The 22573-nt window shown below is 52.9% G+C and overlaps 1 protein-coding gene across 1 annotated transcript; it reads right to left on the minus strand.

Annotated features, from left to right (window-relative positions):
* Positions 1-297: 297 nt before the first annotated feature.
* LOC102814237 (unconventional myosin-XVB-like) lies at positions 298-21216 on the minus strand. The gene is given in 37 exon segments (XM_006869675.1): positions 298-494; positions 604-715; positions 896-1037; positions 1113-1231; positions 1314-1432; positions 1548-1623; positions 2531-2590; positions 2825-2937; positions 3367-3586; positions 3726-3816; positions 3892-4117; positions 4207-4305; positions 4451-4532; positions 4723-4899; positions 4983-5089; positions 5235-5327; positions 5489-5573; positions 5788-5862; positions 5967-6063; positions 6251-6412; positions 6802-6874; positions 7069-7247; positions 7338-7573; positions 7672-7767; positions 8830-8960; positions 9185-9242; positions 9539-9595; positions 10209-10302; positions 12719-12882; positions 12999-13116; positions 14049-14173; positions 14353-14398; positions 14480-14595; positions 14734-14811; positions 17805-17980; positions 20737-20868; positions 21045-21216. Coding segments are annotated over 37 exon segments (4503 nt in total).
* Between the last annotated feature and the right edge of the window lie 1357 nt (positions 21217-22573).

Here is a 22573-nt window from a genome sequence, read left to right on the forward strand (position 1 = left end):
CAAGTGCCTTCTACCTGCCCCCCACCCCCCCAGCCAGACCCTAGAGGGGCGGGTAGGATAGCCAAGTGAATGGACACAGGGAGTCAGGACAATCAAGAGCTGTTTATTGAAGCAGCATCTTCTGTGGCCACAGTGGACAATTGCCCCAAGGGATGGCAGTCCCTGCCCTCAGTGGGCTTACAGTCTTGGGAGACAGGCAAGAGAAAGAGGACAGGGGGCGCCCTTCCATCAGGGACGACTGGGCACCCACTGGGCCTTGGGGCAGACTGTCACACCCTGTCCTTTCTTGATGCCCAGCTAGTTCTCCACCCCTGGTGTCCTCACCTCCGAGGCACTGGCCCCCGGAAGCAGCCCTGGCTCTCCAAGCTGCAGTGGCAATGAATTCCTATGCCGGCTGCTCCGCTGCTCTGGCAGGAAGTGGGGGGCGGCTGCTGGCTGCACCAGGTTGGTGGGGAAAAGTCCGGAGCGACCCCCACTGGAACCAAACTGCCAGCCTAGAAGGCAGCCACCGAGAGCAGCTCACTCATCTGGCCCCGCTGTCTGCTCCCCACCCCCGGTGGGGTGCCCTCCCTGGGCCAGCTCCCTGCCTGCCTCCAGGGATACCTGGCTCCAGAGTGGTCATGGGTAACAGCTTGATGAGGTCCCCACGGTGAAAGCTGAGAAGGCTGTTGTCATCAGTGAGGGAGCTTCTCAGGGCGATAACATAGTTGGAATCCTGGTGAGCAGATGGGTGAGTGGGCAAGGTCATGTGTGAATTCCCCACCCCCGTCCTGCAGACCCCTTGCTTGGCTTCACCCTCGGCCTAGCACCCAGAGTTCTAGGGAACCAGCCTAGATGTCCAGCATCCCACCCAGACATCGTGACACCCCAGGCCAACCCCTTGGTCCACACGTACCTTCTGGAGCTCACGCAGGCTCAGTTCCACCATGGCCTTGATGATGCCTGCCCGGGCTGTGTGCAGCACTAACTGCTCATTCTTCAGGGACAGTTCCAGGGTGGACACCCCTGGGCACTCCACACCCAGCACTTCTGCAAAGCTACACACAGGGCCAGGCATGAGTTAGGGGCCACTGTGCCCCCACTCCTTCCTGTCTAGCCCTGGCCCAGCTCACCTGTAAGAGCAGAGGGTCTTCAGCTGGTCGGGGTGGAGGCCAGAGCCTCGGGCCACCTTGAGTAGTCTCAGCCCCCGGTGGGACACACCCAACAGCTGTACATCGCTGCCACTCTCACCCTGCAGAGAGGCAGGAGGGTCACAGCAAGCTGTACCTTCTGAGGGACCCCAGCCTCACCCCAGGGACCAAGGCATCGCTAACCGAGACAGGGAAGATTCGGGAAAAGTAATTGGCCCAGTTGTCTCGGGCCGCCACCACAATGCGCTTCTTGACGCTGTCTTCAGCCGAGGCGATGGAATCCATGCCCACCTCCAAGTCCCCTGCAGGCAGAAAAGATCCCAGCTGGACTCAGTCTCCCCCGCTGTGCTCACACAAGGAGAACCCCAAGGTAGCTCCCACCACTCTCCAGGTAGCTTCCCGCCCAGGGCCCCCTACCCAGCAGGTCCTTCATTCTGCGACGCTCGTCCTGGGAGATCCGAATACAGGACTCAGCAAAGGTGTCTCGCAGGATCTGGGACAGATCCAGGCAGTCAGTCCAGGTCCACCTCATGGGGGAACGCTGGAGAGTCCCCTGGAGGACCCCCCCCCCCCGCCCCGTTGCTTGGGAGCCTCTAGGGATGACCTTCCTCCATGGTCCTTGAGCATGGGTGGAGCAAGGAGGGGTTGGGGCTTCTGAGCCCAGAGCTTGCTCACCCAGAACTTCCCACCTGCCCCTTCCTCATGGAGGGAAGAAGAGAGTCGAGAATGGAGGTACAGAGGCAGAGTCCCAAGAGCCTCACGGGGGATGAGGGATAAAGTACCAAACCTACCCCAAACCAAACCTCCTGTCATCGAGTGGGTTCAGACCCATAGGGACCCTTTAGGGCAGGGTAGAACTGCTCCTTAGGGTCCCCAAGACTATAAATATCCTTCTGGAAGCAGAAAGTCTCATCTTTCTCTCACAGAGTGACTGGTGAATATGAACTTCCGACCATGCAGTTAACAGTCCAGTGCTTATCCTATAGTGCCACCAGGGGCAGGTTAATGTACCAAACACCATTTCTGAAGCGCCTGTGGCGTACTAGGCCCAGGGGTTGCGTGTACTTTGCTTTTGTCAACTGATTTTATTGTCGTTTGCTCTTAGTGCCATCAAGTTGGTTCTGTATGGAGTCTCAGAGGAGTGACAGGCGGGTTTGAACCTCCGACCTTGCAGTTCAAGCTGACCTTGTGGTTCACTGAGTACCCTACATTGCCACACCAGGACTCATGAAATATACAATGAACTACTTCAGTGGCATTGGATCCATTTTGGGTTTCATCCTTATCTATAAATGAGATAGCAGGGCTGCTCCCCAGGTGACCTGCGGGGCGGACTCTCACGAAGATCCTCACATTGGGGTTGACCTGGCCTAGGAGCTCAGTCAGGGGCCTGTTCTCACCTGCTCACACAGAAGTCGGAGGCAGTAGGGATGACTGAAGTTCTCCCGGGGATAGAACACCTGGAGAAGAGGTAGAAGCACCAAGGTCAGCTGGACACTCCCCAGATTTCCCCTGGGCCCCTACTCATCCCACCTTTGCCCTCCCAGGCCCAGATTGGAAAACCAGGCCTGAGAAGTTGGCTTGGGGAGGCAGACCCGAGTGTTTGGATGTGGGGAGGGCTCTCTGGGGTCCCAACTGTGTCCCCCAACAGCCCAAGGAGGCTTGGCTGGCTGAGACCCTTAGCCTGTGCCTACCTCCTTGCGTAGGAACAGCTTCCAGGGTTTGCCAGTGTAGGAAAAGGACACACTGCCCGAAGGTGTCAGGAGCTGGGTGGAGATCCCCTGGTCGCCCATTGACTCCACCAAGACTTGGGGGAGGGCAAAAGGCATAGGTCTTGCCAGAGCCCAATGACTGGGTCCCAGAGGGCAGAGACCCTCATCTCCCAGAAGCCCCATCCCTCCAGGACCCTCTTAACCTCCCACCACCTTGTCCTGCCCCCAGCAGCCTTTTCTGCATCCATGTCCTGCCCTCAACCTTCCCAAGTCCTCTGTTCTCTATCACATAAGCCACAAATTTCAGTCAGTCTGGAGGTCAATACCCTGGAAGACTAGCCCTTGGCACTGGGTATCCCCCAGGGGTGCCGGCCTCACCCTGGGCAGGAATGAGAAGCTGGGGATCTTTGTCCCTGGCTCCAAAGACAGGAAGCAGAAGCTGACCTCAGATTGAACAACCAGTGGCTGCTGGGAATCCTGGCCCTGCCTCAAAAAGGCCACCCCATAGGATGAGGAGTCCTTACCAGGGGGCTCGGCTGAATGGGTCTCTGGGTTCCCAAGCAGAGGCAGTGGGGGTGCTGGTGGAAGTAGGGGTGCTTCCGGAGTGCGTGGGGTCTGGCCAAACAGGTTCCGAAGGGGGCCCTGCTTCTCCTTGATGGAGCTGGACGGCCCCAGCCTGATGGGGATCTGAGGTCGAGGGGCCACGGTTGGTGGGGACTCCTTTCCCGGTCTGGGAGACAGTGTCTGGAGGTTACAGAGTAACATGAAGACTGTGTCTGGGGGGGCAAGGCCACATGATGAAAACTGGAGGAGGCGGCAGGCTCCTTTCTCCCAGAGGCCTCAGATTCCTGCAGCTGAGAAAGGGCAGCATGGGGGTCCTCACCGAAGGGGGCGAATTGGTGCCATTGATCCCCAGCTTAGCCAGAGCCTCATCCTTGGGGTCGTTTTTCTTCAGAAATGATTTGGAGGGTTTTCTAGGAGCAGAAAGAGGTCACCTGGGGTCCCTGAGGTTGGAGCAACAATTCCTCCATCTCCTCCAGGGAGCCCACCTGGATGGCTGCACAGGTAGAGGCACGGGCGCCGGACGGCTCTGGTACATTCGGATGATGTTGCCAATCTCCCTGCTGGGCTTTGGCCGAGCGGTGGTGGGGTCTAAGCTGTGCACTGGGGGTCCCCTACCCTGAGCCAACGGTTGGCTGCTGCCAGGCCCAGCCTCCTCATTGGCAGCTTTGGTCCCACTCCATTTCAGTGGCTTCCTCACTACTGGCGGTGATGCTGCACAGAGAGAAAAGACAATAACAGTCCAACCATGACGAGGGGACACTGCACGGGAGCACCAGGACCCCTCACCCGCCTCCTCCCACCACCTGCTCTTGCTGCCTCCTCTTCTTGCTCGTCCTCCTCCTGTGGGATCAGGATCTTGGCCGGAGGCTTTGCCGTCTTCATCTTGATCTGCTGCTTCCCTAAAAATGCCCCCCCCCACATGGCCCTCTCCATGACCTAGTGTGTTCACCCAGCAGCCCCCCACCTGGCCTGCCCATCCAGGCAGCTGGACAGGTCACCTGGGCCCAGGCTTCCGTGTAGGCCCGCCTCCCCACATGCCCTCACCAATCTTCTGGAAGTAGTCCCGTTTCTGCTGGAAGCTCCTGAGGTTGCCAGGCCTCTCGGGGGCCTCCTCTGAAGGGTCCTCCTGGCAGGAAGGGGAGGTGGAGGTTTGGCCCTAGCCAGTCCTATTGCCACACTCACTGAGTGTACCCCTCAATCCCTGGGGACTTGGGGCTCAGCAGCATCTTCTTCCATCTTTTCTACTCATTGCCATCTGTGTCCCCCATCCCTGGAGCATGGGAACCTGCAGCCCCCATCAGCCTGGCTTCACTCACTGGCTGCTGGTCATGCGTTGGCACCTTCAGGGGGATGGGAGGTTTCTTGGGCTTAGGGGGCGTAGCTGGAGTGGAGACTGGGGAGGCAGGCCTGGTGGCCTCGGTGCGGCGCTGCTGCTGCTGCCGCATCTGCTGCTCCAGAGTTAGGGTCATGGCCTGGGTGGTCATCTGCTGGGCCTGAAGGGGAGGTGGAAAGAGCCCTGGTCTCGCCAGAAGTCCGGACCGCACAGCCCCCTGCCCCAGGGCCTGCACCCCCTTACCAGGAGCAATGCCTGCTGGTTGATGAAATTCTGCTGTTGGGCCGCCAGCTGCTGGGCATCCAGGGTGGGAAGGGCAGGCTGCAGGGGCTGTGGCGGCACCATCATGGCTGGGAGAGTGGCAGGTTGGGGAGGGCAGTGAGCGAGGTGGCCATGCCAGTTGCCCTCACCCACTGTGTCCACTGGCAGAACCTTCTCTTCCTCCATCAGTCTGAACTGGCTCTCCTGGAAAGGGGCCCAGGGCCCCGGATTTACCTGGCATGTTGGGGACTACGCCCATCGCTGGCATCATGGGGACAGGTCCAGGCATCATGGCAGGCTGGTATCCGGGCATCATCCCGGGGTATACTAAAGGAACAGGGCCCCCAGATTGGTCCCTCTAGGGCTCATGTACCACCCCTGTCTAGTCCCAGGCAGAAAAGAGCATGGAGCTCTGACCCCAGCTGCCTGGAAGAGAGCCTGCCAAGTGGGGGCTGGGGGTTTCTTTGTGCTGCTCAACCTGCACTCACCCATGGGGTAGTTACCCTGATGCATGGGCCCGATGGCACCCCCTCCCTTCATGCGGCCCTGAAGAGCCCGGCTCTGCTCTAGATCCTGGAGAGGCAAAAGTCATAGGTCAAAACAGAATGCATAGGAATGGTTGAAGGCAAAACTGATGATCTTCTCTGTAAAACTTAGTCTCATTTGTAATGCATAGTTTTTGTTTTGTTTTGTTTTTAAAGAAAAAGGTAACTGGTCACAGGGTCAGAGCTAGAGCCAGGGAGGAGTGGGAGAGGGCAGCCAGGCCCAGCGACATGTGGACACTCACGCTGAGGCCGGGGCTGAGGACTGGCTGGAAGATTTGGTCCAAGTAGCCATCCAGGCTCCCCGATGGCGTCTGAACCTCATCTGTGGAGCAGGAGAAAGTTGGCACCATCCACCTGGGCCATGGGGTGTCCTGCACCCATTCCCTGCCCTTGCCAGGACTCTTTGCATGCCCACTTCAGCCTCACCTGTGTAGTCCCTGCTAGGCAGTGTTGGGGCTGGAACTGGGGGCAGCTGGGGGGCCTGGATGCCAGGGGCTGGGGGAATGTCATCAGAGATTCTGCAGGAGAGTGGGTCCAGTTCACTGCCAGGCTGGAGGGTGGGGTGCTCAGGCTGGGCCAAGATCTAGTAGCTGCTTCGGGGCTGCCCCCATGGGCAGGGAGGAGGCTTAGATGGGAAGACGGCCTGCAGCATCTATGAACCAACCACAGGCTGTAGACAGGGCAGGGATGCTGGGTGGCACTTACAAGCCACGGGGAGTGATGGGGTAGCTGTGGGGGCCAGCTGGGTCCCCCAGGTCCTCAGTTTGGCCAATCAGGTCCAGCACGAAGTCGCAGCCAGCCAGGTCCTGCCAGACCTCCCCGGAGTGCAATGACACAGACCAGCCACGAGGTGGCACCTCCAGGCCTCTGGGGAGCACAGAGGTGGGGGTGGTCAGTGAGGTACACAACCATGAGCAGAGGGAAGGAACACAGGGCTGGCTGAGGAAGGGGCTGAGGAAGCACGTCCAGCATGAGAAGCCTCAAAGCCTTTCCAACCCAGAGCCCAGTTTCCTCTGCAGCTCAGACAGCTCTCAGCCCTTATGCACAGCTCCATGGCTCCCAGCCACGGAGAGGCCTGTTTAACTAGAATCTGGCCATCGGGGCTCTCAGCATCCTTACCTACAGTCTCTACTCCACACTCCCAACTGGAACCCAGAGTCTGGACTCCTTCACTTACCCCACCACCTCCCGACCCCATGCAGGCTGCAGCCTCTGGCCCCAGGAGGATGGGGACAGTGTGACAACACCCTATATACCTGCTCTGCAGGATCTGCCCTGCAAACTGCTCCCCAGTGGTCCAGGACTCCACTTCGGCTGAGTAGCACTCCTCTGTAGGGACAGAAAGGGGCAGATGAGGGGCAGCAAGCGTCCACCCCCTGGGAAAGGATGGAGGGAGAGCAAGGCCCCAGGTGGGAGCTGCTGGGCAGTGAGAGGCTGAGCAGGCAGGTGCAGGGAAAGCGAGCTGAGAAGAGGACCCAGGAAGGCAGGTGGTCCTGCAGGGGCTGGTCCCATAGAGATGTCACCGTTGAAGGTGAAGACGTCCAGTGTCATGCGACCCCTCCGCCATCCGGCCTTCCACTCAAGCTGGGTGGGTGGGTGGGCCCGTGCGGTCCCAGGGGCCAGCTGTACCTGCTCCAGGGCCCCCAGCAGCTTGTGCTGGCAGAGGGCCGCCATGCCCGTGGGGGCCTGGTCAGACACGAATCTGAGGAGACAGTCCAGAATTGTTGTGGGGAATGGAGCAGCCCACTGCACATCCCCCCACCCCCTCCACCTCCGCTGGCCAGGCCCTTACTTGAGCAGTGGCTTCTGCAGGGTGGCCATCGGGGGGAAGGCGCTGAGCAGGATGGCTATGAGGGCCCAGCCACGCTGGCTCTGCTGCTCATCAGGATTATGCCAGAGCTGAGCCACCAGCTGGCTGAAGAGCTCGTTCCGAATCCCCGGCTTCCGCTGCCCCTGCCGCACCAGGTACTCACCCATGACCTGCTCCTGCCAGGGCAGCAGGGACCCATCCCCCAGGAGCCTCAGCATCTGTGAGTCAAGACCAGAGGGAGGGTGTGGTGGCATCTTCATGCATTGATTCAACCCTGGAACCACCACCCTTGTCCCCGCCTCCATGTGTCCCTCACCACCCGATTGATGTCCAGGGCAAGCTGAGGACTCGCATCATCCAGCCGGGTCAGAGGTTTGATCAGGGGTTGTCCGGGGCGGGGCAGGGAGCGGTCCTAGAATGAAGAAGGGTGACATAGTGCCCAGGCAGGGGCTGTCCCCACTGACCCCAGAGGGACCACGGAAGCATGCAACCAGGAGAAGGGACAGTAGGGGAAACCACCTTAATTGCTCGTTTGCATTAGAAAATGGAAACTCATATATGCAGACAATTCAGAACACACAGAAAAGAATAAAGAAAATCAAACCGACCACTACCATCCCAAGGCCCCAGAAATAACCACTGCTGATATTTCTGTCTCTTTCCTCCCAGCCTCATTTTTTATGCAGCATAAATATATACATTCCCCACCCTCACTGGTTTTTTAAACAACATTGCATTCCGAATCTCAGTTTTCAAAATTGGAGTGAAATATACAAGCGTGTTTCAAAAAGTTCGTAGAGAAACCCCGTTATATTTTGATTCCATTTTCCCATGAACTTTTTGAATCTCCCCTGGTGTATAACTAACCGTTTTTCATCTCGGTCATTTTTACATTTCAGTGACATTATTGTCCTTTCCTGTCACCACTATTCGTTTCCAAAACTTTTCATCACTCTGAACAGAAGCTCCATACCCTCTCAGAAAGGACTCCGTATTTTCCCTTCCTCCTGCCCCTGAGAACCACTAACAAAGCTGGTCTCTATGCATTTGCCTATTCTTGATAAGTCATCTGCGTGGGATCACACACTATATATACCCTTATGCGTCTGACCTCTTTGTCCCAGTCTAGTTTCTTAGTTTCACCCCTGTTACAGTAGATACCATAAACCCTGCTTCTTGATTCAACATAACAACATGGGCAGTTTCCCTTTCAGGATATGCCTTCAATGGGAGGGCAAGCCCACAGAGACCATGAAGTTGTGGCGTGATCGATCTAAACAATATGATATTGTTAAACGTTCAGGGTTAATGGTTATTTTGGTGTAATTCAGATCCATCCAGGGCCCCAATTACTGGAGAGGGGGAGGGAAGGTGAGGAGAGGGGGACTGACGGGAAAGTCAACATCCGCCTGGCAGGTGTTGGGGACCCAAGAGGGTGGCCAGTACATGTTCAGTCCATGGCGGGTTTGCCCACCTGGAAGCTGCTGGCGACGAAGGTGGAGAAAGGGAAGTTGTCGATGTCAGGCGGGAGGGCCAGGGTGGGCCGGGCAGGGACTTCTGGGGGCTTCGATTCTTTGATGCTCTCTGTCTGGGTGTGCTGTTGGCCTGGGGGTGAGCATGGGGAGACAGGCTGGAGTACCCAGGTGAGGGACCCAGCTAGGGCCCTATACACTCCTCCCTATGAGTCAGCCACCAGCCCTACCTTAGAGAGAGCTGGAAGAATGGGCAGTGGGCTCAGGGAAGCCCAGAGAGTCACCAGGGCCACAGCACAGTAAAGGGACTTGCGGGGGGGAGATCGTGGCAGGAGGGCCCCCTCAACCAAGACTCACCTTCCGCAGTCTTCAGCATGACAGCCAGTTCAGCTGGGATTTCCAAGCGGCCCAGCTCCTAGCAGGGAGGACCAATTGTCCCAGGGACTCAGGGATAGGACATAGGGGCCCAATCCCCTCCCAAGACCAAGGGTTTTGATGCTGAACATTCAAACAAACAGGGTCCCGAGAGCCTCAGATAGAATCCAAACGGAGCAAGGCAGCCCCACCCCACATCCCAAGGAGTACAGTAGAGGTGCCTGAGGCATAGGACCTCAACATACCCCTGGTGCCCTTCCCTCCCCTTCAAACAATGCCAGGTTCAACAGATTCATAACCCAGTGTAGATGCCCTTCCAGCTCCCTGAACGCCTACCATGTTCAGCATTTTCTCCGAGGCCTTGATGCTGTTCCAGCCACACCAGTGACCAAGCTGGTAGGGAGACGAGGAAGAGCTGCTGTCTCCATGGAGAATCACCTTGAGTCTCCCCGTGGTACCTCCCCAGTCCAACAGCCCAACTACCCCCTCCTGCTCCTGGGAGGTCTGGCCACAGAGGTGGCGGCTGCCGGCCCTAGTCCTCAGAGCTCTTACCTGCTCAGCGCTGTGAGCGTCACTGCCTGTCTGCCCCGGTATCAGGAAGAAGGAAGGAAGAAGGAGGGGAAAGATGATCCCAGGGGGACAAAGTCCAGCCAGGGAGGGGCCAGCCAGAGGGGCAGTATGTGGGCACTGATCTTTGAACTGCTTTATGGTTTTCATATTACCGTCATCAGGCAAGAAGGGAGGTGAGGGGGGCCAAAGGGGAAGCTGAAGGGGATAGGAGGAGCCCCAGACAGGGGGTGGGTGGGGTAAAGAAAGGAATGGGCTCTGAGCCTACTGGCCAGGCAGAGGGGAATGACAGGAGTCCAATGGGTGGGGGTCTCTTGGGGACTCAGTCATGGCCCACTTGGCTGGGCACTGCCTGGGTTCTACCAATGTTGACAGCCCAGGCTGCCTGGATTTTACCCTGAGCTTCTTCAGCCCAGAAGCCCCACCCAGACTCCTTCACCTGCAGTCTCTGTCGTCTCAGGAGCAGGGGCCGGGCCACCAGTAGGATGGTGTTCAGCTGTCCCAGAGCTGCCCGCCGCCGGAGGTATCGCTTCCTAGAGACCAGAGAGAGAGGAGTCCAAATGACAACTCCTGCCTGGTGCCTGAATCTTCCTCCTCTGTCTGCATCAAGAAATTAATGTGAAAACTGGCCAAGGCCACTGAAACTCTTGGTTATTTAACAGGAGCAATAGGAAAAGAAAAGGCTAATATGGAAAAAGCAGGTACTGAGCTATCTGAAGGCATGAAGACCAAGCTGCGAAGGGTGAGTAAGAGTTAATTGGGTGGAAAGGGCCAGGGAAATCTGGTAGTCTTTTGTTCAAAGACCAGAAAGCAGAAGGGGCATGGTGAGCCTAAGGAACCGAGAAAAGCCTAACATAGGTGGGTGGAAAAATCTGGCTTAAATTTGGAGAGGTGGACCGGACCTTACAGGTCAGAGCAATGATACAACCTGATTCTTGTGTTTAAAAAACCATTCGTTAGAAATGAAAATGAAAAAACAAGCACAAACAAAATGAACTCAGTGCAGAAAATTATGTGGAACAAAGAAACCTACAACATCACTCACCGAAAACAACCAAACAGCAAAATGACAGCAGTGTTCTGGCTGCAATTGCTCTACGTTCCATCTGGAAAGGAGGGACTCTTCAGATCAAGAAACAAGCTTGTTTCCTCAGCGCACTCGATTAATAGGGGCAGGCAATCTAGACACTGGCTTTCAAAAGTGAGGGGCTATAAAGGCATGGAGTGATAGGCTTAGAAGCTTTCATGAATTGGCTTAGAAATTTCAGAATGAGAGGGGTAGGGTAGAATCCCCACTGAATAGTTTTTTTCTTCTCCAGATGGATCTGGTGAAAGGGGATTGGGGTGTGGTGGGCAATGTGGATAGGATTTTATGATTCAATTATGAGTAACTTTTAGCAGGATTAACTGTGATTGTCACAACTGTAATTGTAGAAGATATGTAACTAAAAGAGGAGACGTAGTTTAAGGAGCTCTGATAGGCTGTTAACCTCAAGGTCAGCAGTTCAAAATTACCAGCTGTTCTTCTGGAGAACGATAAGGCTTTCTGTTCCCGTAAAGATTTACGGCCTTGGAACCGACTCCACAGCACCACCACCAAGTTAATCTATCATTTCAGGAACAGACGATCCCAGGACCATCAAGAAAGAAGAGCATGAGATCCTACCTGGAAAAGCGGCAACAGCAGAGATGGTGGCAGAGGTGATGGCATGGAGAGATACAGTAGCTGAGGATCTGGGCTCAAGGACTAAGTAAGGCTGTGTACCTGTGGGCAGGAGGCTGGCTTGTAGAATGTGCCCTTAGGACATTTAAATGTATATATATTTTTTGTTTTGTATATGTGCATCAAATATGTTTGCTGTATTCCTTTGTGAACTATGTAAAAGGGAATCCACAGGGAGAGCATAGGATAACTGTTATTGCAGGGAAGGGATTGTAATCATTGAGACGAAACAAAGTGTATCATATGCTGAGTACAAAGCTGATGATCCTGTCTGTTAACGGTCACTCCATTCACAATAAAAAGTTCAAAAAAATGACAACAATCAATTCATACCTATTGATAATTATACTGGATGTAAATGAATTAAATGCACCAGTCAAGAGACAGAGAGTAGCAGAATGAATAAGAAAATAGGATCCTTCAGTACGCTGTCTACAAGAGACACATCAAAATGATGGAGACAATCTACATGCCCATCAACAGAAGAACCGTTAAACAAACTTTGGTCCATACGCACAATGGAATACTACACAACACTGCAGAATAGGGGTGAATCTGAAAACCAACTTACAACATAGATGAACCTGGAGGACATGATGCTGTGTGAAATTAGTCACAAAAGGACAAATATTGTATGAGACCACTGTTGTAAAAAGTTAAAAGTTTTTCTTGATAAAAAGACAATCTATGACGGTTACAGGGGGATAGAGGAGAGAAAAATTATTCACAGGTTAGAGGGTAGAAGCATGCTAGCATGGGTGACAGGGCAAGCAATATACAACATGAGGGAGGTTGGCAGAGGAAAGATGAAGACACAGGGGGCAATGAGAGAGTTAAAGTGAACAGAGGTAAATACTGTTAACTGTTGGTACATGGAGGGGATTGATTTGCTGAATGTAAATCTGATGATCTGCTCTGTAAACTTTTACTCAATTCACAATAAAAAGTTTAAAAAACAAAAATGTTCTTGCTTCAGAATGGAGAATAGACTAGAAAAGAGAACACTCAAGGAATCAAGATTGCAGTTTTGGGCAGCCAACTTCTTGTGACTGGGGGTATACAAGTAGAGGCCACGTGGGTATGGGTATGGGCAGGAATGATGTCAAGGAGAGGTCAAGCGCTGTTGGGACAGGCACCGGGACAGGTAGACTTGCTCTGACCACCCATGTCTTCCATTGCTTTAAGGAGTCCCACCCCACCCCATCCCCTTGAGCCCACTTGCACACCTGGCCTGGAGTCCACGCACTCGAGCCTGCATCCGGGGCAGGAGGCGGAGGCGCTGGCGGGAGATGCAGGCGCGGAGGCCCCGGTGCAGGATGACTAGGGCCTGGGCACGCTGCCCCGCCCGCTGCTGTTCCAGCTGCTGCCAGCCCTGCTCCTGAAGGAGGACCTGCGGGCAGAGTATGATGGGGGAGCCTTCCCCACCTCCATCACCACCCCACCACCTAAGCTGGTGTTGGATCCGGTCCACCCATAACCTTGTCATACACAGACACGTACACCCACCTTGGTGCCTCCCACATGGTAGAGAGGGGACTCGGCCCCCAGCACCTGGCTTAGGATGGCCCTGCACCTCTCCTGCTCAGAGGGCTCTCCTTGCACCTCCGTACCCAGGGTCCGGAACCTGCCCAGGGAGGGAGGGCAGAGGTCATGCAGGCAGTCTGACACCCTGAACCCCCCGCTTATGCAGCCTCCAAGCCATTCCACTTTGGACATCTTTCAGGAGGGACCAGTCTCTGGAGAAGGACATCATATTCGGAAAAGTGGAAGGTCAGCAAAAAAGAAAAGGACCCCCAAGGAGATGGGCTGACCCATTGGCAACAACAATGGGTTCAAATGTTACAACTGCGAGGTTCACAGGCCCGGGGCAGTGTTTCATTCTGTTGTGCATAGGTTCTCTATGAGTCAAAACCAACTTGACGGCACCTAACGAGAAGTCACTCAACAAGGAACCCTGGTGGCGCAGTAGTTAAGTGCTTGGCTGCAAACTGAAGTCAGCGGTTCAAACCCACCAGCTGCTTTGTGGGAGCAAGTTGTTGCTGTCTGCCTCTATAAAGATGGCAGCGTTGGACACCCTGTGGGCTGTTCTACTGTGTCCTATTGTGTCTCTGTGTGTCGGAATTAACTCAGTGTGTTGTTTTATTCAGCCACTTAAAAGAGAGTTTTAAGCACCTACAATGTGCGGGATATTGGGCAGGTGGGGTTCCTGCTTTCCCGGCTCAGAGGGGAGCTGGGTTATGAGGACATGGTCTTCAGGGAGGTGGGGTTCCAGGTCAGGAGACACGAGACATGGGAAGGTGTGCCACACAGCTTCAGGCTTCTCAGCACACCCCGGAACACATTGGGAGCTCAGTGTATGCTGAGGTGAGGGAGGGGGTAATGAATGGTGAAGGGAGAGGCAGGTGGAGAGATGGGAATGGGAGAGAGAAAGAAACAAGTGAAAACAGGGGAGGTGGGGAGCGTTGGGTGATTGGAGGATTGGGCGTCAGACCTAGGGTCCCTGGCAAAGGAAACCCAGGCACGTGGGTACCCGACCACTCCATCCTGGGTCTCTACCTGGCCAGAAACATGTGGAAGTGCACCCGCATGGGGAAGTTAATGCTACGGGTGCGTATGGTCTCCAGGGTGTCCGCCTGGTGCAGCTGCTCTGCCACATGTCTGACATCAAAGAGGTCTGGAAGCTGGGAGGGTGGGGGAGGCGCGTGTGAGGGCAGAGCCAAGGGGAGCAGGAGTCAGGGCCAGGTTCAAGGGCTTAAGGCTGTGACGAGTGGGGCAGGACATAAAGGATGGAGGAGAGGGGACAACAAGGGCAGGCTAGGGGTGGGGGCGCTGAGAAAGGAATAGGTACTAGAAAGCTCACCTTTCCGGGGTTGGGGTTGAGGCACTGGATAAAATAGATGTGACTCCTGGCGGGTGGAAGGGGAATCACTTGGGTACTGGCCAGTCCCCCATCCACTTGCCTGGGGTCAGGTGAGGGACAGTCTCACCTGCGCAGCTGAGCTAGGAGCTTCCCCAGTGATTGCTGGAAGCGAGAAGCCAACGTGGGTCTGTCCTGCCTTTCCCCCAGTTGGGGTTCTACTTCCTGGAACAGGCTGCCTACCAGCTGTGGGCAAGGGGGGGGGCTGGACCTAGATTCCAACCTGCCCTCCTCCTCCACAGCCCTGGGGGTAAGTCCATGGGCAGGAAGAGGGGTCAGGGGACAGTGTAGGGTGGGTGGAGTCTGGGAGGGCAGGCAGGCCACCTGGAGCTGGCTCTGGTCAAGCATTTCCACCACAGCAGGGTCAAGATGGTCCCGGTTTCTGTTTAAAAACTTGTGAACCTGCAAGACACCATGTGGGGAGGGGGAGAGGTGCCAAGGAAAGAAGACTGGGTTTGGAAGCTTTTGTCTAATAGACCACCCTTTCCCACTGGTTTAACAGACCACCTGGGTCATTTATCTGATTCCTCAGACCTTTGTGTTCATTCCACCGATCAGTCCATTCCTTGCCAACAACATACTCTTCTAATTACTAGTGCTTGAAAGTATGTTTTAATGTTGGCTAGCACAAAATTCTCCTAGGAGTCCTGGTGTGGCACTGCAGGATAATGAACTGGACCACAAAGTCGGTTTAAACCACAAGGTCGGCAGTTCACACCAGCCACACCTCAGAAACCCTTTACAGGGTTGCTATGAGTCAAACTTGACAAGCACAAAATCCTCCTTAATCTTCTTGATTTTCAATATTTTATTGGGTATTCTGATACATTCCTTCTCCATATGAAAAACTTCAAAATAATTTTGTCAAAACCCATCCCCTCTCCTCCTAGAAAAGGCCCAATGAAATATGGATTGGAACTGTTATTACTTTTCTAGATTAACTGAGAAAGAATTGACAACAAAAAGGATCCCAACCAGAAGGCATTTTGCCTCCCTTTTTAAAACCTTCTTTTGTGACTTTCAGTATAGGTTCATAGCTGTCTTTTATTCAAGCTCCTGTCGTGTTCAGGGAACTCCTAGGTAGCTGTAGTTTTTATTCTACAACCAGAGAGTACCACACTTACCGGAGTGCCTCGCCTCAGCCTCAAGTGAGTCCTATTGTTTACATGAAGATTCTCCCCTGAGTAGGTCTCCTCTGGGGCTGTGCACCCACTCCCCCCGGTAGACATAGAGCTCAAACTGGGGGATGGGAAGTCTACTCAGACTTCTAGGACAAGATGGCGGGGTAGGCAGGTGGACCAAGTAGACCCTCTGCAAGGACACGGGAGACCAAGTGAAACTGGCAAGGATGGTGATTCTGGAACCTTGAACTTCAGAGGAAGGGATAGAGAGGTGGACTGAGTGCTGGCTGGGAGAGGAAGCTGAGCTAGAGTGGTGGGAGAGGAGGCAGATGACCATCTTGAGTTGTAGCAGGCAGTTGTCAATTAACACAGCCACCTGAGGTTGGTGGCAAGGGGATTATAGTTCTCTTTTGTTTCCTGTCCCCTCCTGGTGTCGAGGAGCATGGCCAGTCCTTGCTCTTGCCCACACAGTGGCCAGTGGCAGCCCCACATGCAGCCTCTGGGATCAGGCACCAGGTGTCCCACCCCTGGGTCTGGAGGCAGTGAATTTTTGTTGCTAATTACATTATGACGCTCCGCGGGAGAAAGATGAGGCTTTCTACTCCCGTAAGGATTTATACCCTCGGAAACCCTGTACAGGGTCGCTATGAGTCGGAACTGACTCGACGGCACTCAACAACAACAACAACAACAATTACATTATGATAAATGAAGAAAAGACTGAAGTTGTTAAAGACTTCATTTTGTTTGGATCCACCATCAACACTCATGGAAGCAGCCGTCAAGAAATATGATGTATTGCATTAGGCAGATCTGCTGAACAAGTGTTGAAGTGTTGAAGAGCAAAGATGTCAGTTTGAGGACTAAAGTGCGCCTGACCCAAGTTTGATATTTCAACAGTCTCATATGTGTGTGCAAGTTGAACAAAGAATAAGGAGGAGTATAGAAGAACTGAGTTATGGTGTTGAAAAAGAATTTTAAAGGTACCATGGGTTGCCAGAAGAACAAACAAATGTCTGTTGGAAGATGCACAATCAAAATGCTCCTTAGAAGCCAAGATGACCAACCTTCATCTCTCATACTTTGGACATATTATCAGGAGGGACCAGTTCCTAGAGAAGGACATCATGCTTGGTAATGTGGAAAAGAGGTAGACTCCCAACTAGACAGATTGGCACAGTGGTAGCAGCAATGGGCTCAAACACAACAGCAATTGTGAGGTTGGGGCAGGAGCAGGCAGTGTTTTGTTCTGTTGTACACAGAACAACTTGACAACTTGACAGTACCTAACGATGACATCAAATTACTTGTTTGGGGGAGACAGCAATTGTGCCCATAGGGTCCAGTCACATCTTTGCCTCCTGCAGTTCCATTCACTGGGCAAGCAGCGCTATCCATTCCTGTAGCACCTGATCAAAGGGAATTGTCAGCCAACATCAGACAAACTGGCTCTACATTACAGAACCAGCAGAGAACTGTGTGTATATGTCTGGTATTCATCACATCCACCAGGAGGCAGTGGTGAGCGCCTAGGATCAACACCAACTTACACGCATCAATTAAATATAAATACAATAGTACCACAATGTCTTGGAGACGACGTGCAACTTCAGCTTACAAGAAGAAATAAGACAGAGTGTCTCAAAGAAGTGACCAAAATACAGTCTGAAAATATAAGACCAGAAATGGTATCAGAACTACTTGATAAGGAATTCAAAAGAATGATATTAGGTATCTTCAACGGACTGAGTGAATGATCAAGAAAGCTGTAGATGAAAGCAAAGAGAACACAAAATAAAAACTCCAGAAAATTTCAAGAAAACTGTACAAACTGATGAAAGAAATAAAAAAATTAGAAGCCATACAAAAAACAGCAAGTAGAAATTCAGAAGATTAAGATAAGGTTTCAGAATAGCTGATACATTCAAGGGGCAGAGAGCCAGAATGAATGGAACGTTGAATTGGTGAGCTTGACAATAAATCTTTCAATATTCCTACTCACAGCGACCCTAGTAGGACAGAGCAGAACTGCTCTGTAGACTCTGGAGGTTGTGAGTCTTTAAGGAAACAGACGACTTCATCGTTCTCCCTCAGACTGGCTGGTGGGTTTGAACCACTGACTTTTTGGTTAGCAGCCCAATGCTTAACCCACAGTGCCATCAGGGCTCCAGGGAGGGACACATGGCCAAGTCCTGGAAGGGGACTCTCCTCACTCTGTTTTCTCACTTGTCCAGGTGACTCTGCCTCACTGATTTTCTCTGTGGTGACAAATACCTGGTAGGTGACAGTCCCAGCGTAATGCCGCACAGTGAAGATGGGCAGGGGCAGCTGAGGCTTGGCATAGAATGGGTGGTCACCATGGTGATAGTGGCACTTCTGAAGGAAGGTGTGATCCGTGGCCTGATGGACAGACAGACATGCTTCTTTCAGATCTTCGCACTGGCTGTTCCCTATCTGGATTGCACTTTCTTCTAAAGACCCCAGGTACCGTATATCTTTTAATATAAGGTGAGGGTTTGTATTGTTTTCCTCAAAATCAGTTACTCCTCACAGAGAGAACAGTCAGTACCTGAGTCTTTGGAAAGGGTCTGCACTCCTCAGTGGCTTTATTTTGAACAACCAAGTACGATTTGAGAAATACACACTAGCGTTAGAAACCACCTCACTCAATACTAGGTCCCTGGATAAAAATTAGAGAAATGAAGGAAAATTGTTTGTCCCTAACTGCTTGGTTGGCCCTGAGCTTCTGGCATTGTGTGATTGTGTGTGCCTGCATGTGGCACTGCCTTCTAAGACAAAAACAACCCTTGCCACCAAGTTGGTTCTGACTCATAGCGACCCTGTATGACAGAGAACTGCCCTATAGGGTTTCCAAGGCTGTAATTTTTACAGAACTAGACTGCTGCATTATTCTTCTTTGGAGTGGCTGGTGGACTCAAACCTCCAATGTTCTGGTTAGTAACCAAGCGCTTAACCTCTCTGCACTACCAGAGATGGGAAATTTGGGGAACAGGTAAGGACAATGGTCGTACAACATATGAATGTAAAAAGAATGTCATTGAATTGTACGTGTGAAGAATGCTGGCCAATGTTTTGTTACGTATTTTAAAAAAGGAAGGATAAGGATGAGGAGGACTTTTAGATTTAGCAATTATTTCTAGTGTTTATAAACAAGATGTGCTTATAAGCACATCTTTCAAAGTTCACTATTTAAAAGCAGTCCAGACAGAGGTTGTCTTATGGGTAAAATGAACCTATAACAAAATGCATGAGGAAAACCCGGGATGGGTGGGTGATTAAAAAAGGATCTCTCAGACAGAAAGGATGTGGGAGAAAATTTTAGTAAAATTGTATGAAGTGGACGGCTGGGAAAGTAGTAATTTCCAAACCAACACACTGCGTTATCCAGAAGAGATTTCATGTATATCTGAGTAACTAATAAATGCAGTCCTGGGTGGTACAGTTAATTCACTAGGCTGCTAACTGAAGAGTTGGAGGTTCGAGTCCACCCAGAGATAGCTTGGAAGACAGGCCTGGCAACGTACTTACAAAAAGTCAGTCACTGAAAGCCCGCGGAGTACGCGGTTCTACTTAACACACATGGGGTCGCCATGATTCAGAGGCCACTGAATGGCCACTAGTTATGTTCTGTATGTAAACTATATGAATAAATGAAATATTGCTACCACATGTTCGACATCCTTTGGTAAAAAAATTCTTTTCTTTTTTAATCTCTCATTGGAAAATTTGGGGACCACCTTATATTCAGGATCATGAGGTATTTTTCTTCTAACAGCAACTCCTGCACTGGTTGGTCACAATAGAGCAAAAACTCAGTCTCAGCTCCCAGGAGCGACCCAAGGCTCCCTTCTCCTCCCCCTCCCCCACAGAAGCCATACCACATGGGATTTTATAAGTGTTCTGTGAGTTGACTTGTCTTGTCTTAATTTTTGTCTCCGGCTATACCCAGAGATCTGAGCGGGGAGGGGCTGGGTCTATATATGCTCACCTGTATCCCTAGCACAGTCCCTGAAATACATCTTCATTCATTCACTCATTCATGGATTCATTCATTCACCCAATCAATATTTGGTGAATCCTTAATGTATGGCAGGCATTCTAGATAGTGTAACCCTTTCAGACAGGGATGCACAGCCTAGCCCAGGAGAAAGAGTGAAATGTATAAAATTGCACATGGATACATGCCAAAGTCGGTACTAACTCATAACAGCCCTGGATGGGGTTTCTTAGGCAGTAAATCTTTATGGGAGCAGAAAGCCTCATCTTTCTCCTGCAGAGCGGCTGGTAGTGTCAAATTGCTGACCTGCAGTTAGCAGGCCAATTTGTAGTTCACTACACTACCAGAGGAGCTCTGGTAGTGTAGTGGTTACGAATCGGGCTGCGAACCTAAAGGTCAGCGGTTCGAAACTACCAGCCGCTCCGCGGGAGAAAGATGAGGCTTTCTACTCCCGTAAAGATTTACACCCTCGGAAACCCTGTACAGGGTCGCTATGGGTCGGAACCGACTCGACGGCACTTAACAACAACAACACTACCAGAGCTCCTCAAACAAACATGTTGTTGTTATGTGCTGTGGAGTTCGTAGCGACCCTGTACAGGGTTTCTGAGGCTGTAAATCATAGCGACACTGTACAGGGTTTCTGAGGCTGTAAATCTTTACGGGAGCAGAATGCCTCATCTTTCTCCCATGGAACAGCTGGTAGTTTCGAACAGCTGACCTTAAGGTTCACAGCCTGATTCGTAACCACTACACTATCAGAGCTCCTTCAAACAAACATGAGTGCTATAAAAATATAAAGGAGAGGCTGTAGAGGAACTGGGGGAACCATTTAGGTAGAAGGGCAGGTGGAATGGATGCACCCTGGCCTTGAGTCTGCCCCCTACTGGCTGGAGGCCTGAGTGGCACCGGGCCACATTTGGCATCTGCACCACAGCCAACCCTGCCTTTCAGTACCATTGCCCCCTCTGCAGCCAGAGATGCCACGTATCTTATCTTGTTGACAATCATCCAGAGATGGGCTTTGAATCAGGTCCGCAGGAGACCAGGACTTTCTACTGCCTTCCTGGGCTGTGTTGAGGGGCTGTGGGCAGAGTCTTTGGGTCCCAAAACCTTGTGACTGTCCTGGGAGACCCTGCTGGGCATCCTGTCCCCACCAGTTAGGGGGTCATTGCTCCTGGCCCTCACCTGGGACAGCCGTGTCTGGGCATCCAGGATACTCAGGAGGCTGTGGGGCTGGTCTGTGAGGAGGTCCAGGCAGGACTCCCGTGGAGTCTGGGGGACAGGCACCCAGGACAGCAACTCCTGTTTACACTCCTCCTGGGAAGAGCCAGCACTTGACCTTAATAGAAGAGCCTGTACACATTCCCATGGCCCTCGTCTGAGCACAGCGCGGAGGGCTCAGGACACTCACAGCAACAGGACTTTAGGAACGAGTCCGGGGCTCTTTACTAGGGTGCCCCCTACCCACATCCATGCCATCCAGCCTCCTGTACCTGCTCCTGGGTGAGCAGCATCTGGCTGGCAAAGAGCTGCAGCCGCTCGCTGGCTAGGTTACTGCACAGTTGTTCCAGGCTGTTCACCCGCAGGGCCTGGGGGTGAGTGGGCAGTGAGGTGGGGACCCTGGGCTGGGATGAGGGACAGACATCCCGGCCTGGTGCCCTTCATTCCCCTGCCATTGGGCTGCTCTTTCCTCTCCCCAGGGGCTCAGGGAAGGGTGGTGCCCAGGGCAGATGCTGTGGCCAACAGCCAAGTGCAAAGGCCCCTGTGCTGCCCTAGAGACACTCCAGGCTCCCTCTTACAGTCCGCACCCCGTCTTCTTCACCAGTACTATTGTGAGCCTCCGGGTCTCTGGTTGTGGGCATCCTGAAAGGCCTTCTTCCTACTACCTATCAGTCTATCAGAAGTGTTTATTCTCAAAAGCAGGATCCAGGGTGCCTCCTCCAGGAAGTCTTCCAGCATTCCTCCCCCAGGGACTATAGATCCTTCCTCTGATAAGCCCATGAGCACCCATGTCAGGCAGTTTTGATACACGCACACTTATACATGACACAGGAGCATACACATATGAGCTCGCGCACATTATTCCAGCACACACACGACACACTTGCCAGAGCCACTGTTTTCCTTAAGAAGGGGAGGTGGTCCCAGAGTACTCACTAGGCAAGCAGTACAGGGTAGGTGGTGGCAGGCAGCACCCACTCAGGGGCCTCTCTGCCCTGAGGAGGCACCCTCTTCTTGAAACGGGGGAAATGCTTCTGAACACTCAAGAGATTTGGGGCACCCTCCTCTTCCCTGGCCTCATAATGTGTGGGAGCTGGGCTGCGGGAAGACTGTCCTCTGAGGCTCCTGGCAGAACTTTCCAGAGAACACATCAGGATGGACACAGCCGGGCAGAAGAGCTACACCAAGGAGGTGCTCAGCTCTCTCTGGACATCTCCTTTAAACCTTCCACCACCCAGAAGGTAGGTCCTGGTATGATCCCCACTTTACAGATGGGTGTATTGGACCACAGAAAGGTTAATTAACTTGCCCAAAGTCACACAGCTAGTGAGCGGCCGCAGCATTACAACCTGGGAGATTTGGGGTGTCCAGAGCCCCTGCCTTCACCTGCTGTGCCAGGGAAGACAGCACGAGCAGATGCGGAGGCTGGGGCTTAGGGTAGGCTCCCACCCTCCCAATTTTACCACAGAAGTCTCGTGGGCACCTGAGCCCCAGACACCCAGGGACTAGGAAGGACACCAAGATCCTGCTTGGACATAAACATAGACTTGGGGTGGGAACCTCCTCCACTCAGTCACCTGCAATGGAGGTAAGAGAGAGAACCCCAAGTTCTCTGCCAGCCTGGCTCAGTCCCTAGAGTGAGGGCTGCCTCTCGCCACTCCATCTCTGCACACCCCTCTCTCACTCCCCAACCCTGGGGCTACCTCAGCCCAGCGGTCACCCCATAGATGGAGAAGGAATCACTGAAGACAAATGAGAAGCCGGCTAGTGGCTCCAAATGTCCTTACAAAAGAGCTGAAGC

This window comes from Chrysochloris asiatica, unplaced genomic scaffold (genome assembly GCF_000296735.1).
Source record: "Chrysochloris asiatica unplaced genomic scaffold, ChrAsi1.0 scaffold00132, whole genome shotgun sequence".
Classification (NCBI taxonomy): domain Eukaryota; kingdom Metazoa; phylum Chordata; class Mammalia; order Afrosoricida; family Chrysochloridae; genus Chrysochloris; species Chrysochloris asiatica.